Source organism: Lolium perenne, chromosome 4 (assembly GCF_019359855.2).
Source record: "Lolium perenne isolate Kyuss_39 chromosome 4, Kyuss_2.0, whole genome shotgun sequence".
Classification (NCBI taxonomy): Eukaryota; Viridiplantae; Streptophyta; class Magnoliopsida; order Poales; family Poaceae; genus Lolium; species Lolium perenne.
This window is the reverse complement of record NC_067247.2, coordinates 278310568-278331585: the sequence shown is the minus strand read 5'-3', so window position 1 is coordinate 278331585 and position 21018 is coordinate 278310568. Positions and strand designations below refer to the sequence as shown.

At 48.5% G+C, this 21018-nt stretch overlaps 4 protein-coding genes across 4 annotated transcripts; 3 read left to right on the top strand and 1 right to left on the bottom strand.

The window, feature by feature from the left end:
• Positions 1-7483: 7483 nt before the first annotated feature.
• LOC127295503 (uncharacterized) lies at positions 7484-8438 on the bottom strand. The gene is made up of 2 exons (XM_051325459.2): positions 8282-8438; positions 7484-8174 (listed from the first exon to the last, which is right to left on the bottom strand). Exon 2 carries the CDS (start codon positions 8144-8146, stop codon positions 7808-7810), a length of 339 nt encoding a protein of 112 aa, XP_051181419.1. The 5' UTR covers positions 8147-8174; positions 8282-8438; the 3' UTR covers positions 7484-7807.
• Positions 8439-10711: 2273 nt separating this feature from the next.
• LOC127295501 (14 kDa zinc-binding protein) lies at positions 10712-15221 on the top strand. Its single transcript, XM_051325458.2, has 5 exons — positions 10712-10871; positions 12949-13006; positions 14060-14149; positions 14274-14391; positions 14479-15221. The coding sequence occupies exons 1-5, from the start codon at positions 10816-10818 to the stop codon at positions 14544-14546; spliced, it is 390 nt and encodes a 129-aa protein (XP_051181418.1). The 5' UTR covers positions 10712-10815; the 3' UTR covers positions 14547-15221.
• Positions 15222-15476: 255 nt separating this feature from the next.
• Positions 15477-16260, top strand: LOC127295500 (probable E3 ubiquitin-protein ligase RHA1A). The gene has a single exon (XM_051325457.2). The coding sequence runs from the start codon at positions 15580-15582 to the stop codon at positions 16123-16125; it is 546 nt and encodes a 181-aa protein (XP_051181417.1). The 5' UTR covers positions 15477-15579; the 3' UTR covers positions 16126-16260.
• Positions 16261-16894: 634 nt separating this feature from the next.
• Positions 16895-21011, top strand: LOC127295497 (uncharacterized). The gene is made up of 10 exons (XM_051325455.1): positions 16895-17120; positions 17212-17383; positions 19024-19184; positions 19278-19364; positions 19459-19515; positions 19592-19672; positions 20122-20156; positions 20300-20389; positions 20483-20639; positions 20742-21011. The coding sequence occupies exons 2-10, from the start codon at positions 17257-17259 to the stop codon at positions 20856-20858; spliced, it is 912 nt and encodes a 303-aa protein (XP_051181415.1). The 5' UTR covers positions 16895-17120; positions 17212-17256; the 3' UTR covers positions 20859-21011.
• Positions 21012-21018: the final 7 nt, after the last annotated feature.

Below are 21018 nucleotides of genomic sequence, written 5' to 3'. Positions count from 1 at the left end.
AGTTTAATATCTGCAATAGTTAGGCCTTACAAAGGGGGGGAGGATCCAGCGGCACGTAGGGTGTCGTTCGCTAGTCCTAAACAGGATGTTCCGGGGATCAACTTCGTGTTGGTTTTTAGGCCTTGTCTAGGATCGGCTTACGATCACCGTGCGTGGCCGCGAGGCCCAATCTGGAGTAGGATGATCCGATTATGCGGTGAAAACCCTAAATCGTCGTAGATCTCATTAGCTTTATCTTGATCAAGCAGGACCACCATATATTCGTGCACCCCGTACGAATCATGGGTGGATCGGCTCCTTGAGCCGATTCACAGGATAACCTGAGAGCCGATCGAGGCTCGTATTTAATGTTTACGTGTATGCCATGCGAGAAACTAAGCGAGGCATCTCCATCACCTTCCCGACCAGGTATAGGTCAGGTGGCACGCCCTTGCAATCAGCATCGGACGTGTGACCGAGAAGGCTTTGCGGGCCGTCGCTCGGAGGGACCTCGGCCAGCCGCAGCTCTAGGTTGTTCCCGGCTCTACGGTGTTGCCCGTCGCTGCCCGCCGGTGGGTTTCGACGACAACACATTCTCGCACGCCGGTGGGACAAGCTTCTACATCAACCACATCGCCATCTACATCCGAGATGGCGGACGGCACGCCGCTCACCTACGAGGAGCTGCCCGACGAGCTCAAGAAGAGGTATGACGAGATCAAAGTCACCCTCGAAGCCGACCTCATCGGCTCTTTTCAGAGAACCCGTTCACATGGCATCGATGGAAGGGGTTCTCACCGCAAGGTGCACTCGATGGGATAGACCTCTCGCCCCGTCGGAGGAACGCACCAGGTCCCTGCGGCAGAGATCAACTACTTGGTGGCTCACTCGCTACACCGTCACTCGAGAACCTGGTCAACACGTTGGAGCGTGTCGCTCTTCGCGTGATCCAGGAAATCATGAGGCACCAGTACTCGCCGTCAGGACCAGCTCTCGGGACGCATCAAGGAGAGTTGCCACTCCAGTCCCGTCCACCGCTGCCATTTGCGTTGGCAGCACCAGAAGTGCCGGCTACACCGGCATTCGTCGTCTACAAGATCGGTGGTGACCCTAGTGACTACCAGTTCTTGCCCGAGGCGCCTAAGGAGATCCCTCACGGGTACACGTGCACGTATGTGCGATCGTGGCAACCGGGCACTCACAAACCAGGCCACAACATCAGGGACTTCGGGAAAACGGGGGGACGTCGGCGACAGAGCTTGAGAAGCGTACGTGGCTAACTAAGTACGCCACCCCGACGAACCTCCGTAGCTCAGCTCCTGCAGTTGGCTCGAGAGCTGGAAAAGCAAACATGGCTGGCTAAGTACGCCACCCCGGCGAATCTTCGAAGTTCAACTCCTGCAGCCCAGACACGGATCAGATCAGTACCATACTTGAGAGACCAGTTCGGCATGGTGCCGAAAAAGGAGGGCAATCGGCTATTCCAAGCCGTACTCGACGACTACGAGATGATCCCGCTACCACCCAAATATCGGCTCCCTGATTTCTCCAAATTCGATGGATCGATGGTTCCAGCTCCATCGAGCACGTCGGCCGATATTTGGCGCAACTAGGACCGGCTTCGGTGTCGGATCAACTACGCGTGAGGCTCTTCTCACAGTCCCTCACGGGATCGGCTTTCGGATGGTACACCTCTTTGCCACCAGACTCCATCCGGACTTGGAAGCAGTTGGAAGAGCAGTTCCATATGCAGTACCATTCAGAGGCTTCCGAGTCTGGCATTGCCGATCTAGCACAACTATGTCAGAAGCGCGGAGAAACTGTGACAGAATACATCCAGCGCTTCAGGAATCTAAGGAACCGATGTTATTCGGTTTGTATAACTGAAAAAGAAGCAGTCGAGTTGGCAGTAGCAGGCCTTGCAACACAGCTCAAGGACATGGCCTCTCAAGCAGATTATCCCTCATTGGCGCACATGGTTCAGAAACTGTCAGCATATGAACAGTGCCACCCGGACCTGTACCAAGACAAGTTCAAGCGTGCAGTAGTCCTGGTCGATGCAGAGGAAGACGAAGTTCCTGCGGGAGACCAAGAGGTAGCAGTGGCTGAATGGACTCGGGGAGGAACCCCGTGTCCTGCAAATGGGTAAAGCCACCAGGCCCACCCAGGGGATTTGATTTTGACGTGACCAAGACTGAGCAAATCTTCGACCTCCTGCTCAAGGAGAAACAGTTGACGATTCCTGAAGGTCTCAAATTCCCCACGGTGCAAGAGCTGAACGGAAAGCCATACTGCAAATGGCATAACTCGCTCTCCCATGCCACCAACGACTGCAGGGTATGGCGTCAGCACATCCAAGCGGCGATAGAAAAAGGGCGTCTAATTTTCAACCAATACGCCATAAAGGTCGACACCCAGCCCTTCCCCGCCGTTAACATGGTAGAGTGCACTTACCCTGAAGGTTGCCAGCCAGGATCCTCGTTCATCATCAACATGGTAGGACCTGGGAACCACTCTGGCAAAGAGGGAGACGAGGGCAGCTGCTCTCGTAGCAAGGACACAGAGGAGGCCGCTCCACGCGATCGGCTCCGTCATGATGGCAAGCGCTACGTCACAGAGGGAGAAGTGAAGAACATGAGATATCAGCGACCCCTCTCTGATCACCTCCTCAACAAGTATGTGAGTCAGTATGACCAACACCGACGATCCACCGATGATGATGAGAGAGATCGTCTGGCTAGAGAAGCCAGAAGACATCGTCGGCACGATCGCGATGAGGAGGAGCACGAGCGCCGTGCCACGGAAAAATCAAGGGAGCAAGATGACAACGCTAGGCACTGGGACTGCCCCTTCTTCAGACACTGCTGGGATTCAGGAATGAGCCGATTGCCCACAATCGGCAATTGCCCAGAATGCAACCAGAAGAAGAAGGAGGCAGCCAACGTGTCTGTGTTCAGGCGCTTAGGGCCTCTCCCGCCACAAAGCAAACGTGCTGAGTCCCCTCGCTGGGCAGATCTCGAGGATTCCGAAGATGAGGGACAAGAAGAAGAAGAAGACAGGTACCACCGTCCAAGGTGGTGCCCTGATGGACTCAGCCGTTCACAAAAGCGCAGGGTTCAGCGATTGCGCGGCCTGGAGGAAGCCGAAAGGTTATACCTGCATACTTTAAGGAAGGCACGACCTGATCTGGCTGCGAAAGTTCAGCGGACCCTGGATGAAGAGGGTCGTCCACGGAAAATGGAGTGGCGCCCCAAGCAAATGAAAGCCGATGATGATACATCGGCTGGCACAAACATGGTGCTCGTCCTTCCGACGAAGCTTAGTGCTCCACGATTACACGATGCACTCGAGGTGGACGACAGCAAGCGCACCAACATGGTAAAGTCAGAGATTGGGCTGGTTTTATCCACTGGCCTAACCATGTAGCTGGAGCAAATCAATGAGCAAACGTGGCGAGGCTGATCCTTGTGATCGGCCCCAAAAAATTTATGGAGGAACATTACAAAACCTTCATCGAGCAAGCAACGTGGAGGCCGATTCCAGCAATCGGCCAAAATTATCCTCACCATCTATTCTGCCTGGATTCAACGCAATGGGCAATAGGGTTACGTCGGCTAATAAGCTAGAAGAAGTCCACACTGGTCCTAATCAAGCCGACGTTCGCATAAAGTACCTTGGTTCATCACAGAGCCGATTTCAGCAGTTACCTGGCAGAATCGGCTCGGGGGGCACCTGATCAGATGAACATGTGCATGTGCAGCGAAACATCGGGGGCCGATAGAAAAATCGGCCTGTAAAAAAAAAATTCACGCAGTTTCTCGCAAGGTACAGCCGATGCGCAGACGTCGACTTAAGGACACAAAGCCGATGCCGCCGCCATCGACTCTAGAACAATTACACGAGACCCTTTTGCGATGGGGCAAGTTTGGCTGTCTCGGATTACCAGATTACCTGAAGTCAAAGCCTTTCCTGTTAGATCTGTGCATCCTCGCTGATGTTCTCGCCTTGATTAAGGCTCGGGGGGCAGCTAATTTGGTGGATGCTTTATTGTTCGGGAGCCGATTGGAGTTGCATCGGCTGACCCTGTATCGCGGCCTTCTCCAAAAACGCTGAACTGCTTGCAGAGGAAGACTGCTAAGGCTACGGAGGGGAGCTGGAAAGGGAGGCTGTCGTCTTTGACAGGATTTGGACCGTCCTGTTGCTACAAGAAAGGGAGGAAGACTGGATTATTAAAAATGGCCGATGAACAGTCATCGGCTATAGATTTGCGGAGTATCAAATCACAGTCTGAATTTGAGAAGTACTTGACTGACGGTCTAATCGATATCTGAGCCCGGCTTCATGGGCGTCTAAAAGAGGAGGGGTCTGATACGTTGCTATCGGCCTTGGTGAGACAAGATGGAGGATTGAAATTGAACTAATTGAAAGATAAATCGGGAGAACAATTTTCATTAGTTCAAAGGAGCAGCTTTACAAGGAAGAACCGATGGCTCTCAAAAGAGGGATCTGGTGCCTAGTGCACTACTACTACTAGTCCTAATCTACTAGTCGTCGCTGTCCTCATCATCGCCGTCGTCAATATCGTCGGCGCTGCTCCCAGGAAGCTCCTCGTCGCTGCTGCCCCAGCCTTTGGTCGGAGCTTCATCTTCCTCGTCATCATCATCATCCTCGCTGTCCGCCCAAGAGCGGAAGCGTTTCGTCGGCGGGTACCCAGCGGAAGAGGAAGATTCATCTTCCTCCTCCTCTTCTCCTTCTTCGTCGTCATCTTTGTCCTCGCTGTCCGCCCACATGCGGGAGCGCTTCTTCGGCGGGAGCTTGGCGGAGGGGGAGGCCTTGGCCTTCGCTACTTCTCCTTCTTTCTTCTCATTGTCGAAGGAGAGGGGGTTCACCTCGGAGTGAAGGTTGTCCTCGTTCTTCCTCTTCGGCGAGGATTGGAGGGGGAGGCCTGAGAGGGAAGAGGAAGAGGAAGACATTGCTACAGGAGGAGGGGGTTTTTTGGTGCCGATAGCTAGAACAGAGGAAGAGGATGAAGGGGGCTAATCAATCGGCATGGTTAAATAAAGGAGGAGCCTAGTGGAAATTTAATGCTATTGCAGTGATGCTGAGGCTGTCAAGATTTTGCAGAGTGGCCAAGGGGGCGCGACGAAATGATGGAAGATTCTGCGGCAGTTCTGCTCTGCCACGACATGACCCGACGAAAGAAAGCGTAATGATTTTGGAAATGTTATTTCCAAAACCAGGGGGGCATGTGTTATCACCAGAATTTGACCGAGTCAGAGGTGGGCCGCGATCAGGATGGACTTGAAGATATGTACATGGAAGAAATACGTGAATCGGCCTTGTGTACCAAGTTTGGGCTAGTTTGCCCTTGTATCTGTAATATATTAGATCGTATCTTAAGTTAGAAGTTAGAGTTTTACCCGTGCACGGTTAGGTGCACGCCTGAATTAGAAAGTCCCTTGGACTATAAATATGTATCTAGGGTTTATGGAATAAACAACAACCAACGTTCAACCAAACAAATCAATCTCGGCGCATCGCCAACTCCTTCGTCTCGAGGGTTTCTACCGGTAAGCGACATGCTGCCTAGATCGCATCTTGCGATCTAGGCAGCACAAGCTCCACGTTGTTCATGCGTTGCTCGTACTGAAGCCTTGTTGATGGCGAGCAACGTAGTTATCATAGATGTGTTAGGGTTAGCATAGTTCTTCGCGTAACATGCTATCGTAGTGCAACCCTTGCATGTCTAGCCGCCCTCACACCTATCTTAGGTGTGGTGGCGGCACCCCGCTTGATCATTATTTAGTAGATCTGATCCGTTACGGTTGCTCCTTGTTCTACAAGGATTAGTTTAATATCTGCAATAGTTAGGCCTTACAAAGGGGGGGAGGATCCAGCGGCACGTAGGGTGTCGTTCGCTAGTCCTAAACAGGATGTTCCGGGGATCAACTTCGTGTTGGTTTTTAGGCCTTGTCTAGGATCGGCTTACGATCACCGTGCGTGGCCGCGAGGCCCAATCTGGAGTAGGATGATCCGATTATGCGGTGAAAACCCTAAATCGTCGTAGATCTCATTAGCTTTATCTTGATCAAGCAGGACCACCATATATTCGTGCACCCCGTACGAATCATGGGTGGATCGGCTCCTTGAGCCGATTCACAGGATAACCTGAGAGCCGATCGAGGCTCGTATTTAATGTTTACGTGTATGCCATGCAGGAAACTAAGCGAGGCATCTCCATCACCTTCCTGACCAGGTATAGGTCAGGTGGCACGCCCTTGCAATCAGCATCGGACGTGTGACCAGAAGGCTTTGCGGGCCGTCGCTCGGAGGGACCTCAGCCAGCCGCAGCTCTAGGTTATTCCCGGCTCTACGGTGTTGCCCGTCGCTGCCCGCCGGTGGGTTTCTGACGACAACAACTTAGCCAAACTCTTATCTTGTGCTCCGGTATGAACATTAAACCGGTATCCTGATGGCCTAAACCATCCAGTTTGGCATGCCTTTGGCATACCGGGGGTCATCCCCCCAACAGCTTCCGTGGTTGATTACATTTTCGCAATAGGATATTCCTAGTTGTTAAAAATGTGTGGGTCGTTGTAGTTTGTTTAAGGTATGGCAGTTGTTACTTGGGCTCCGCACCTTTTTTTTCCTTTTATCGCATTTGGCACGAGGTGCCTGGAACTCGATGTTCTGTTATCATTTGCTAATGGAATTGAGTTCTCTCGTAGGGAGAAGTTAAAATCTTGTGGAGCTATGAGCTTTCAAAAAATTCTTAACTAGTATTCCAAAATTTACAACATTGCTTACATCTTAATATCTTCAAAACTTTAAATTTTACTAAGTAAAGTTATTTATAGTTGGAAAAGTTACATATCTAGACGTATGACAAAGCTTGCAAAACAAGGACGAACACCAAAGATCGTTGAATTATCAGGAGTGATACCCCATGTCATGGAAAGAGAAGGCGAACAAAGTGGGTACTCTTGATATCATTGTCCAAGAATTCGACCGAATCACCGATTAACTGGCCAGTTAATCGCTACTTAGTGGGTCACTGAATAGCCGATAAATGCTGATTACCCCATTAATCGGGCGACTAACTGGGGAATTGGCCGATTAATCGCTATTCAGTGGTCCAGCGAGCCGTTACCAGTTAACGAATTCCCGATATTACTTAGTCTAGGATCAAGTATAGTGTAGCGATCCCTAAGTTACCGACATGTTGGGAAAGAGGTGTTTTCTTTAGATTGCTTATTCAGGACTTATCAATTTTAAATTTGGGTTTAAAAAATAGCACGCATGCACATACATGCAGAAATTTTGTTAGAAATTTTTGGAAGTAAGGAAATACGGATTTTGGTGCCCTATCAGGTACCCCTGATCGGGTATAGTTGGGTATTCATGCTAGATGATATTATAATCTATATTAAGGACCCCTGGTTCCAGCGGTTGAGGTTGCAGTGGCTTACCTAGTAACCAGAGTTAAAATTTTGTCGGGGACAGATTTCTTAAATTCTCATCAAGAACCTTTCACTTGTTTTTGTTTTATAAGCCATATTCATGTTTCTATTCCGTATTACATAACTAAGAAAAAAAGTGAAATTCACCCTCCTCTCTCAAGAAGATAACTAAAAATCAAATACACTTCAAAGAAAACCAACTCTTGAAAATTTACAGAGGAAAAAAGCTGTCCACATATTCAGCGGTAAACGGGGGTCCGTCCACGGTGGTCACATCACCCAGACGCACGTACACGTAGAGGTACAACCACACAGAGCGGCGACACATTCCTGCCGGCCTGCGAAGAAGAAGGCGCGCGCGGTCGCCTTCAGGACGCCTTCTCCTGCTCCGCGGACGACGAAGCTTCTTGGTGGGCCTCGTCGCCGCGCTTCACGTCGGCGTCGGCGTCGGCCGTGGACTGGCCGGCGCCGCCGATCTGGTAGGCGTTCTGGTTCTGTCGGTGGTGCTTGCAGCGGAATGATCCGGGGTGCGTGGTGGGCGCGCAGACGCAGGAGTGGACGGTGACCCCTCTGGCGGAGCCGACGAGGCTGAAGAGGGAGTCGTTGGACCACGACTTCCTCACGCCGAGGCCCTGCACCCTCGGCGCCTGCGCGTACCGGTACGCGCGCCGCTCGCTCTCCGTCATCACCGGGCTGCCGCTGTCCATGGCCGCTCCGCCGGTCTCTTCTGCTTATCTGATCATCAGAACAGATAGAACAAGGGATGATTTTAGTTACCGTATGGGCAGAGGTACAATCAGATCAAATCCAGAATTTAGCAGGAGTATCACCGAGAGATTTACCTCACGATTTGGTGATTGCTGGGATGAAGGGGATGCTCGTGCTTCGGTTGCCTGCTGAAATCTTCAGAACTGGGTGAAACAGCAGGAAATCCCCGTTTTAATAGCGGAAGGGGCAAGGGGCGGCATACTATATGCCACGTCGGCTGTGATGTGTCGTGTGGTTGTTGACGCATCCAACATAAGCCGTTTCTTTGGACCGAGCAAGTAACCCGCACCCAGGTGCACGGCCACATGTCCATCATCGGTCCACTGAAGAAACTTCTGCTTGGCTCGATCACCAGTAATCTAGCCGAGAAACCGCGCAAATTAATCGCATTAGGGCATGTACAATGGTCTAGACAGGTGGTGTTTGTAATAGCACTTCATATCATATATAGACAGTAGTATAGGTCTGACTGTAAGCTATCTATTTTTAGCCATAACCATGTGTGATTATAAGTTATAGACACCCTTCATACAACAACAAAAATGCTGTCTCTGTAACTTTACAGACAGCCTCCCTCTCTCTCCTTATTCTCTTTCCTCAATATTACCAAAATCGCCTATAACTACCTTTTACAGATAGCTAAGTTATCACCATTGTACATGCCCTTAGCACAGTACGTAACTAAACATTCGCTAGAACCTTCTTTTGGCCGTTCCAGAAGGCAACAAAAGCGCAGGTAGCCAACGCATGCACAGCTTGCTGTTGGCCGACTTCATGGCTGCTTCCATTTCTTGGATCTTTGCGTCCATCTGAAACCACGATAATCAAATCGGACATTCCAAGATTCCCCCGTCTCCACATTGCTCGGCGTTTCAAGAAAGGTAGGTGCATAGCAGAGCAGCCTTTGACTAACCTAGCTGGCGAACAGGATCCTGATTAAAGAATACTCTTACATCGGACACGATTGATCGGCTGTGCTCCACTCCATCAGCCGAACATATGCGATGACATACTGATTCTCCAAGAAAAGAAAACACAATGCTTTGCTCATCGTGTGTGTTTTCTTTAGCAAAGAGTGAATAAGCAGGCATGCAGAAAGGTTGGTGCTTCTTCTGCCTGTCCTCCCATTTTGTGTTCTTTCTTTTCAACACTTGTGCCGTATTGCCGTAATGCTAAATTTTGAAATATAAGATGTAGAAATGCTGTAGGTGGCGACTAAGGTATGGAGAAGCGCTGACCCTTAAAGTGCGGAATTTCAGCTGCTGGTTGGCTAGGAAAAAGCGCCTCCCCACCAATGAGCAGCGGTTTTAGCATCAACTCAATGTCTCTGCTACTTGCCTCTTTTGCCCTCAAGATGAAGATACGGACCGCCTGCTTCTCTCATGTCCCCGGACCAGATAGTTCGGAACTTCTTCCACCATGATTTCGACGCCCACGATTTCACCAGCTTCATCGACCTTTGGCACTCGCGTTGCCACAGCTTCGAGGAATACACTATCAACACAAGTTACACAACCATCGCTTGGAACATTTGGAAGAGGAGAAACGTTCCCACTTTCGATGGCGTTGTGGATACCATCTCTCTGGTCTCCTGCTGATGCATCAAAGATGTTAGGCTTTGGGCCTATCGCTGCAACACCCGTAGCACCTCGGTGACTCTGTCATCTAAAATACTTGTAATGTTCCCCTTGTGTATTCTTTGAGTGGTTATTATTTATAAAAATCCAGGCTGTAAGCCCGGCAAAGTCCATGTTAAAAAAACTGTTGTATGCCGATAAAGTCCAGGACTGAATAACATGGTCAGATGCCATGGATGGTGCAGACCACCTTCTGGAGTTCTCAAGTAAAATGTTGATGCAGCCTATTCTGCTGATAGTGGAACGGGAGCAACATGAGCGATCATCTAAGATTCAGGGGAAACTTCATTGCAGCTTCACATAATGTGAGTATAATGAACATGCAATTGATGTTTCTACAATGGAGACCATTGCTTTGCTTGCTGGGTTACAACTAGCTGAAGCGATTGGAGCAAGATCAATCATGGTACGTAGAATCAGATTCTATGGAAGTAGTAGAAGCGGTGACATATCCCTTTGAATACGGAGGTACTGGAGCTGTTACCATTGATAATTGCCGGGAGTTATTGGTGACTCTAGGCATGACAACTTTTAAGCATTGTTCGCGAGAGGCCAACGGAGCGACACATGAGCTGGCTCGTCGAAGTGCTCAATAGGGTACAACAAAGACTTGGTTCAATATAGTATCTTCTGTTTTTATTACGTCTGTGCTCGTAAATGATAGTATAATTATTATCCAATAAAGTTGCCGAAAGTTTCAAAAAAAAAATCCATGTTAAAAAAACTGATGTATGCCTGCCACGCTTTCTGCCTCTCTTTGCGTCAATTGGTGTTCCCTACCCTGAGATCTGAACTGACCGAGAAGCCCAGGGCTCCAGCGTCCAGCGGAGGCCAAACAGGAAGGGCAAAACGGTAAATCGAGGAGCAAAGCGAGGGTTTCTGGTTTTGGGGCTGCCGTGCTCTTTATCTACGGGACTCCGGCGGCGACCACCACCACCAGGCGCTCGGCGAGTTGGATCGTTCCCTGCACCATGGCGTCGGAGAAAGAGGCGGCGCTCGCGGCCGTGCCCAACGACAACCCCACCATGTGAGTCCCCTGCACTCCCCTCTCCTCCTGTCACAGACCCCGCACTGATCCGTCGCAAGCTTAGCTGTTCCTGTGTTGACCACTCGATCTACTGGAGCGCGCTTCATTGGTATACGCTGTGGGATCATAGATTTGGGCTGCGATTTTTCAGTACTGTCTCGATTAATTGAGTGGGAATTGTAATTTCTAGGATTAGTGCTTGTAAACGGTTAGTGCAGGGTTGGTGACCTAATTGTCCCCAAATTTGCGCAATGGTTATGTGGTGCTGGACTACTGGGAGGTCACCAGTCTCGCTGTTATGAATCATGTCCCTAACCGACTTTGAAGATGATGCAGTGTGCAAACCGGAGCCTTCACAAAAATGACATTACAACAAGCCCATTCGCTCATGAATGTTCACTGTGTTCTTGATTGATTTCTTAAAGCTGTATTTATCAACTAAGTCGAATCACTGCTGGTATTATGCTTCTGTGATCGTAGTTATCTTTTGAACTAATCTGATTTGTTTGCTAAGACCGCAAAATTTACAACAGCTGGTTCATGTTTACCCACTAAAGTTTATGACTCCTGTGCAACCATAACAAGTAATTTGAGGAAGGCAACATTATCTAGTGCACAAGAAGAATCTGGTGATGGTGGTCGCCGCCGGAGTCCCGTAGATAAAGAGCACGACAGGCCCAAAACCAGAAACCCTCGCTTTGCTCCTCGACTTACCGTTTTGCCCTTTCTGTTTGGCTTCGGGCTGCTTGCCTGGAGGCTGGAGCCCCAGGACTTCTGTGGCTAGGGACCAACATGATTTTGGTGTAATTCTCACAAACCATACTCAACTCACCCAAAGCAATTTACCATGTCCCCACTCTGTTCATCTATCTCTTTGTTGACGCGCGCACACTGGCAGAGGCAAGGCTGCACACAGGCGACAGCGGCGCGGCGCTTGAAGACTCCGCTGCAGGCTGCAGGTCAGGACGGCCACAGGCGGCGCCCCTCCTTTACTCGCCGTCACGGCTGCAGTTCTGATCCGCTAGGACTGATTTTAATCTATAAATTGGGGAATTTACTTTAAATATTTTACATTGTTGAATCATTTTATCAAATCTTTATTTTTAGAAAATGCGGATGTATTTTATTAAAAGGCCAAGTCGAGTAGTGCCGCGGATTGCATCAAAAAGATGAAGCGTTTTATATTTGCTCTCGCTTTGAATCTTATGTTGAAGTTCTTTGGTATTACAATTTACAACTATGCTTTCACATCTCTTGTAAAAAAAAAGTACAAATAATATGCATGCCATGGAGTTAGTTAATGATGTCAGATTTTTTGACGGCCATGAGAGATAGTGGTTGGGATAGTCTTTTTGGAGAGGTCCAACAAGTTTTGTAGTTACAAAGGTATTTCCTTGCAAAAATTCGGTTTTTATGCTTCCAAACTATTGCAAATATAAGGTTCTCAATTTAGTATTTATATTTTGATTGTATATGTCCAGTTATGGAGTTCGATTCTCGCTTTTTTGATTATATGTACATTTATATATCCATATATGCCGTTGCAATTTTTTTTTCTTAGCTTATAGTTCGCCCAGGCTCCAATTTTTTCCTGGCTCCGCCACTGCTGGCAGGAGCTCAGTTTTGTGGAAGCAGGAACTAGGGTGTGGGCATCCACAAAACACTCTCATGTTTCACTACTGCTGCTAACCAAACGGCCTCTAGATAAAACCGTTAGGTTTCAGTCCCTTATATTATGCCGATCAACTGCTATTGTAGACAAATATTTATGTGTGTGCTACTTGATTTTTGCTACTGTAGCACCAATGCAAATATTCCTTGTAATCCCCAAATCACTAAAAAATGGAGCCTCTTCATATTTGTATGATCAGTCCTTATTATGATTATGACAGCTTAAGGAACATGGCCTGGATCAGTGAGGTGCGATTACAGTGGAGTGCTAATAATTTATCTCAGGACGACTTGCTGAAATAGATCAGCTATTGCATGAGAGATACAAAAAATTCTAGCATTTAAATTGTGTGTAGCAAAGTCGTTGAGCAGGTGCATCCATTTCTGAAATTTATTGCATGTGCAGATTCGACAAGATCATTAAAAAGGAGATACCTTCCGATGTGGTGTATGAAGATGAGAAGGTATTGTGTAAATGTAGTAATCACCTTTATCTATATTCACTTAAGCGGAAAATTAATTTCAGGTTAACTTGATCAATTACTGCTTTGCAGTACTACTGTATATGCAAATATTCCTTGGAAAAGGGGTTTGTTTGTATGTACTTAGTATAAAGTTGGTGATACACAATTCCTGCGGAATGCATTAAGGATTTTATTCTAAAGTACTGCATAAGGAGATACTAGGATGGCCTCATTCAGGTTAATGAACTAGAGCAACTAGGCAGATGAGCAGTTCCAGCTATAATGCTGTTACCACTTACTAATGTTGTTAAAGCCATTCGTGGACTGCAGATACCATTATAGACTACAATATGATTAATCCTGAATGGTCATCTGAAATGCTGAACCTTTCTGCTACACTTTAGTTCTGGAGTTGTATTGATTTCCAAGAAAAGAACATGTACTTTAAGGAGAAACAGCAATAAATGGACCCACATCTTTTCTTGTTTTGTCGACCTTGTCAGTATTCTACAATGCCATCGTCAAGATAGAATAAATGAAAGATTGAGGTTCTATATGCATAGCTACTCATACATACTCCAGTCTTCACGCGGACACACATCATGTACACATAATTTTACGAGACAATTCTGTCCACAATGTTCAATTGTTCTCTCCCAGTGTTTCCACATACACATTGGAGGTGACTAATATTTAGTTCTGCCAGTCATTCCCCACATCCATGCATACCACATGTTGGACATTAGTATTCTTTGTAGGCCTTAAGAGAGCAAAAGCCATAGTTTCATTTTGTGAATGACTTGACCACTTGGGTACAAGACTATCAGGGTATGACATTCTACTACTAAAGTGCCATTGGAATTGACTAGGCCACCTGGGTTGAACTGAATACTACTGTTTGTTCCTTTGGGATCGGCTGAATCCTCGAAGTTCATCGATCTTATATTCTTATGGTTTGACTGAAAGCTTTTGTATCTTTGTTGTTCTCCATAGAATTTGTGAGCTATACCCTATACTAAAATGATAAAAGTGAACTGTGGGTTCATTTTCCAGGTTCTTGCTTTCAGAGACATAAATCCTCAAGCACCGATCCACATTGTGATCATTCCTAAAGTCAAGGATGGACTAAGTGGCCTTTCAAAGGTAAATGCTCATCAATTATAGCAGTATATGGTTTCCATTTTAAACCTACGATAGATCTATAAATCTTGCCAGAAGTGTGATGTCCTAAAAAGAAAATGCAATTTTGTTGTAATCATGTCCCCAGGCAGAAGAGAGGCACGTAGAGATACTTGGCTTGCTCCTCTATGCTGCGAAAGTTATCGCAAAGCAGGAAGGACTGGAAGATGGCTATCGTATCGTCATCAACGATGGCCCTAGTGGATGTATGTCCCTTTTCCATACCCTTGGATTAGTGAATATCTATTTCCTGACCCCTTTTCCATCAGTGACCTGATATCCTTGTTTTGCAGGCCAATCTGTTTATCACATCCATGTCCATCTTCTTGGAGGCAGGCAGATGAACTGGCCACCGGGCTAAGCAACGCCTGCTTGATGATCAGTCTTCATGTCAAGGATGTTAGTTGCATCTCCCTTGAATAAGAGTTCCTGTAACTGACATAACAGACCGTGTGCTGAACTTGTGCTATATCTATGCATTATTGACGTGTGTTGTGTTCTTGTTAGTCTGGCACACCTGTGAACCTTGTTACCTGTCAGTGGAAATGCAATGAACCTGGTGTTGTGTGCCTTTCTTTGGCATGATGATCTAGAGAGAATCAGTTTTTTTTTTTTTTTTGGATCCTTTTGGGTCATGTGTCGTTTCAGTAATTCAATGTCGACTAACCCTCTTGATTACAATATCTGGTGATTAGGCCCGAGGGTATCTTGAATGCGTTGCTGTTCAGGCTCTTCTGTGACAGCTTCACTGCAGGGTGCGATCTACTTGAAACCAGCGAACGTGTTTGTGTGGTTGTAAGGCTTCAATTTCGTTACGGACGAATGGCCTAATATAAACAGAAGCAATGTATCACTCTGATTGTGTCCTTATAATCCATCAATATATAAAGATACCGAAGGAAAAATATGCTCCTCGTCCTCTTGTTAGTCTGGCACAACTGTGAACCTGTTTTACCTGTCCATGAAAAGCCCCAATGACCATGTTGTTCTGTGCCTTCCTTTGGCATTATGATCTAGAGGGAATCAGTTGGTATGATTTTTAAGGATCCTTTCGGGTTATGTGTCGTTTCGGAAATTCAATGTCAGCTAACCCTCTGGATTACAATATCTGGCGATTAGACCCCAGGTTTCCTGACGATGATGTTCAGGCTCTTCTGTGACAGCTTCACTGCAGGGTGCGATGTACTTGAAAGCAGCGAACGTGTTTGTGTGGTTGTAAGGCTTCAATTTCATTACGGCCTAATATAAACAGAAGCAATGTATCACTCTGATTGTGTCCTTATAATCCATCAATATATAAAGGTACCCAAGGAAAAATATGCTCCTCGTCCTCTGTACCAGGAAACAGCCACTCGTTTCTGTTTTTGACGTTGCTCTGCTCTCTCACACAATACATGCTACTCCTAATCTCAGGCAGTAACACGACACTTAGAGAACCACAAGACACTGCAGAGAACCACCCAATGCCAAGTCTTCTTGCCACGATCCTGCACCTCCTCTCCTTCGTCGTCGATGCCGTCCGCCGCCTCCTCCGGCTGGCGTGTTCGGCGCCGTCCTTTCCGTCCGAGCAGGAACGTCCGGAGGTGGCTGCGGCATGCTCCACGGAGCTTCGCGACCGAGAGCTCCCCGTGGCGCGCTACGGCGAGCAGCGTGGAGCGGAGCACGAGCGCTGCTGCGTGTTCTGCCTGAGCGGCATCGAGGACGACGACGAGGTGAGGGTGCTCAGGTGCCTGCATCTGTTCCACCGCTGCTGCCTCGACCGGTGGCTGGCCGCGCGGCCGGCGGCGACGTGCCCGCTCTGCCGTGGCAAGCTCCTCACGGTCACGGCGGCGAAGTACTTCCCCGGCGGAGAACAGGAGGAGAGGAGGAGCATCGAGGGGATGTGCATGGTCATGCTCATGGCCTGCGTGCACAGGCGTAGCTCTGCTCCGGCAGTTTAGAATGCCACGGCGGCCGGGCGGGCGGCGTACGTGCATTGAGGGGATGTGATAGGGTGTTGCTTTCAACAAAATGAAGTTGATGTGATCAGCATCTGGATTTGCAGTTGGGAATGTACATTATTGTTCCATAATTCAGTGACATAACTTTTTGAATCCGGCTTGTGGCCCCTAGTCGCGGCAGGACGAGCCTAATTACGACTGCGATGTGCAGCGGCACCATTTGACAAATAAAATCAGGGTGTGACTATTTCTCAGTTGAAAAACTAATTTTCTTCTTCGTTAGATGATATTATTAAATCTTAGTTACAGTTCATGTTGTAACTGATGATTAGCGAATCATGATGAAAATTTAACTGTCTAGATAATTTTTCTTAGTTGCATTTTCACTTGCAACTGAAAAATCTCATTTGCAACTCAACCTAAAACTCGTATGCACGAATCACGATGTAATCAAACAGTGTAGGATTTTTTTGTTTGCGGGGAGTGTAGGACTTAACTGAAACGAACTTAGTAGCAAATCTCATAAAATCCAAATGAGTGGTTGTCCTTCTGGCGTCTGGGCTAGACAGACCGTGGCACACATTTCCAAAATAGAGATATTTTCTGCAACTTTTGACAGCAATGTTGACTCCACACTGTAGAATTTATTTAGGATTGTCATGATACAAGCAAGAGATGAGGGAGAGAGGCTGCACCACCCGATCGTGCACTTAACGGCCCAGATTGCACCTCCGTCGTACTCTTATCCACCTGAGCCCGCCAGCTCCATCGTTTCTCTTTCTCCACCGGCGCTCTCCCTGACAATCCCTCTCTTCCGTCCTGGCCGCTCTCCTGAGAATCCTTCTTGGGTAGAAGCTCTCGCGGCGGGCGGTCAAGCTACAGAGCGGCGGCGGCGGCGGATTCCGGACCGCATAGGCTGCAGTGGCGGCGGCTCGCGCAATCGAGTGCGGAGGCGGCCACGCGTGCAGACCAGCGGCGGGCGGCAAGCAGGCGCGGTGAGTGGTGGCTCGAACTACGCCGCGGCACCCGCTCCTAGCGCAGTTTCAAACCCCTTCTTTCCTCACGGCTCGTCGCTCTCCTCTCCAGGTTCAGCAAGGCAGTCGCTGCCAGTTGAACAGATTACAGTCTGCCATGGCGAGGCTCCCCGGCCTCCGTTGTTGCGACCTCGCCGCGCGCGGATCGCTCGCTCCCCTCGGCCTCGCCCTCCGCCCTCGCAGGTTGCCGCGCGTCCCAGCTCTCCGCTACTCGTCTCTCCAAGGTACGGCGCCTAGCTCCACCATTTCGCAGAGAAATTGTATGTCGAGGAATCTCGCATCGACTCGTGAGCCTGTGCCTGTTCCTGCTATTCAGTTTTCTTCCTCTCTGCATGGATAAACTGACTTGCATTCTACTAACTAAGCATTTTTTTACGCGAAAACGCAAAAAGCTTTGCGTTTCGATTCATTGATAGAAAAGAAGTTTACATTACAAGCCTAAGACAATGCTGAGACACCCACACACACACCCAACACTCAAAACGTGATTACAACAAAATGCCGCAATCCGTCGAGTGCTCCTCTAAGACGCTAGTGTTAGCTCCTCCGCCAAACAGAACCCATGCCGATGAAAGTCGCAGTGCTTGTGCATCATCGAAATTACCAAGAACCTGCCAGCCGCAGCCAAGAGGCGTACCACCCGGATCCCGTGAGCCCACCCGGCTCAGCTGGGAGCATTGCTGCTCCAGGGACGCCGTCGGCGCAGCGGCTACCTCCTAGCAACCTCAACGGACACGCAAGCGTGCAGTCTTCAGCAGCCCGCCATCAAGCACAGAGGCCAGCCCACCACTGCTCATCTAGAGGCCCGCTCGCGCTGTCCGAGGAAGATCCTCGTCGCGCAAGCCACCGCGATACCCCTCAAGAGGCCGGCGCGCCACCTACATCGCAAGACACCTCCCAAGCGGCCAACACAGAGAACTCCGAGGAAGAACCACTGCCCGGACTCAAGTTCCCAAGACGACGCCTCCAAGAAGGGTACGATGTCAAAGGCGCCGTCGTCGCCCGATTTGGCATGCCAAATCTGAGGTTTTCACCCGAAACCTGAGACCCTGGGCGAGGGAGGAGCCACAACTCCTCGATGACGCCACATAGGAAACGGCACCCTCAGGCGTCGCCGTCATCGACCCCGAAAGGCAGGGCTTTCGCCCGGAGCATAGAACCTCACCACCGCAAGCAGCGTCCGCCCATCGCCTAAAGCTCACGCACTGACCCGTCCAATGGGAGGGCTCGCCGGCAGGGTTGCGCGCATCCACCTCAGGGAGGTATCGCCGGCCACCCAGCACCGCCTACGCGCCGCCAGCGCCGCACGGGCGCCCCGAGCCACCACGCCAAGATGGCATTAGGCTCAGCTCAACCCGGCCGAGCAAGAAGCACCACTGCGCTCGGAGCCGGGAGGATGGGCGAGGAGCAGGTGGGCGACCGCACCCAGCGCAGGTGGCCGGAACGGCCGGGGCCCGCCTTCCCCGGATCGGGCCCGAAGGGCCCAGATCTGGGCCGGCCGACCCGCGCCGCCACGGCGCCAACTCCGGCCGCCCAGCACCGTCGCCGCCAACTCAGCGCCGTCGCCGCCATCCCCAGCGCCGTCGCCGTCGCTGGGCAGCCATGGAGCTCCTGCCGCCGCCGTCGGGTTTGCCCGCGCCCTTACAGGCGTGCGGATGGTGGAGATGCCCGCCGCCGGCGGCTCCCGCCGGCGGCGGAGGAGGGGGCGGGAGAGGTCTGGGGCGGAGGAGGGAGTTAGGGTTTCGCCCGTGACTCGCCCGCGGGGACGAGCCACGAGCTATTCACCACTAACTAAGCATTGACATACTAGATTGGCATTTGTTTGTTGGTACTGACCCCGTGACTTGCTTGTTGGGACTGATAGCTGGTGACGGTCTCGGGGAGGAGGAGGTCATGCGCATGTTCCTTGAGGACAGGCAGGAGAATGGGGACTTCATCTCGAAAGTCGCTGACATGGTTTTGAGGAGAAATGCCACAGGTCTTGATGCGGTAGAGGCTACCACGTATCAAGAAAATGATGCAGATGTAAGCTGTGGCAATCACGTCTATGCTATCCCGGCAAACAAAAATCATGTGTAGGCTATTGTTACTCTTGACTGATAAAACAGTGGAATGCAGTTCAGGGAAGATGCTGCGGGTGAGGCTACTGGAGATCTGGTGTCCGTTGACGGCAGCCTAAGTGTCAGAAGGAGGCTTGCTTATATGGTCTGTCATGGTGGTGTTTTGGGATCACCGTTCATTATTCATATTTGTTGTAGAGGTAGCTGATAAATGGGAATGTTGTTGCGAATGATGGCAGGAAAGGAAGAAAGAGAGCGACAAGAGGAGGGAATTCAACCTTATGAAATATGAAGCAGTAATTTCATTTCCTGATAGATTTGTTACAAAAAAGAAATGCATATCCATCTTCTCATTTTAGTCATTTTTCACAGATTAAGGATGAGTTGTTGCTCCTGACAGCAGGAATTGGAGCTGCTTGCACTGTATATTGTGCTCTAGTCTTCTCTCTGCAGGTACTAGATTTGAACTTTATAGCTGACATAAAAGTAGACACGTTCTTTTGTGTTAACAATACGTAATTAAATACTTTCATGTGACTAGCGTCACAATTAATTAATCTCCTGTTTAACTGACGTTTCCAAAACAAACCTGATTTGACATGAAAATAATCTCCAATGTACCAGACATTGTGAAGATACATAACAAAAGTGCATCGGTATTTGAATCTGAAGATACGACATTGTGAATGGTTTCGGCGTTTAGTGTCTGCCATCGACACCTAGAAAACCTAATAAGCTCTTTTAGGACATACTTTTAAAGAGCATATGATCTTTAATTTCATATCGTCCAGTAAACTAATGAATGACAAAATGGTATAACTTTACCTAAATAATTGTAACCGATCACTATATAAAATTGAAGAAGAATTATCTGACTAATCTTTAATGTTCTGTTTGAACAGGCTGGTATCAGTTATGCTTTTGGAGTTGCTTTCAGGTTAGCTCAGTTACCTTCCTGCAATTTAAGATGATGTTGCTACGTCTCCTGTCTAAAGATAGGCAAATATCACATAAAGTTTTAATTTGTGTTTCAATGCTCTAAAATATTATAAATCTTACCACTTACTTTCTATTGAGCAGCTGGTTGTATCTTCAACTTCTGTACCGACGCGCAGATAACTTGTCAAAGGAAGATGTGCCTGAAGTTTTTCGGAGGAAGACAGTGAAGAAGTAGGTTTGGAAATGTCTTTGTCTATACTCAGACTTGTACCCCTCACGTTCTGATTCTTTGATTTATTATTATTGTATATATGCAAATGCTAGAATTGGCATTCGAAGCGAGGATCTGAAGAATACAGTAGAGAAGACATTGGGTGGCTCTATATTTGTTCTTTCATCCCCAAGGCTTATAATTCCTGCTGTGATTTTTGGACTGTCAACGTTTTCTAGTCACTTTCACAATAGCATTTTTAATTTTGAGGTAAAAGGGCAGCTCTTTATTATTGTTGTCAGATTTATGTTGACCTATACAGTATATTTTCTTGCAAACTGATATCCTGAATGATGGTTTCTCTTTGTGCAGCTTGTTCCAGGGATGATGGGGTTCTTCGCGTACAAGGCTGCAGCTTTGGTACAAGTCTACAGAGATAATGATGATCTGAGATTGATACTCCCGGATGATGATCCTGACTACAGCTGAAATGTTATAGTGAGAGATTATGTTCACCTAGTTTTTGATAAATCAAAGAGCACACGGATGTATAGCTTACAGTATAGTTACAAATGAATTCTTAATGATCTTCTCTGTTGATGACAAAATAGAACGTACTGAAAATTTGTTTGTTTTGTCTAACTTCCTT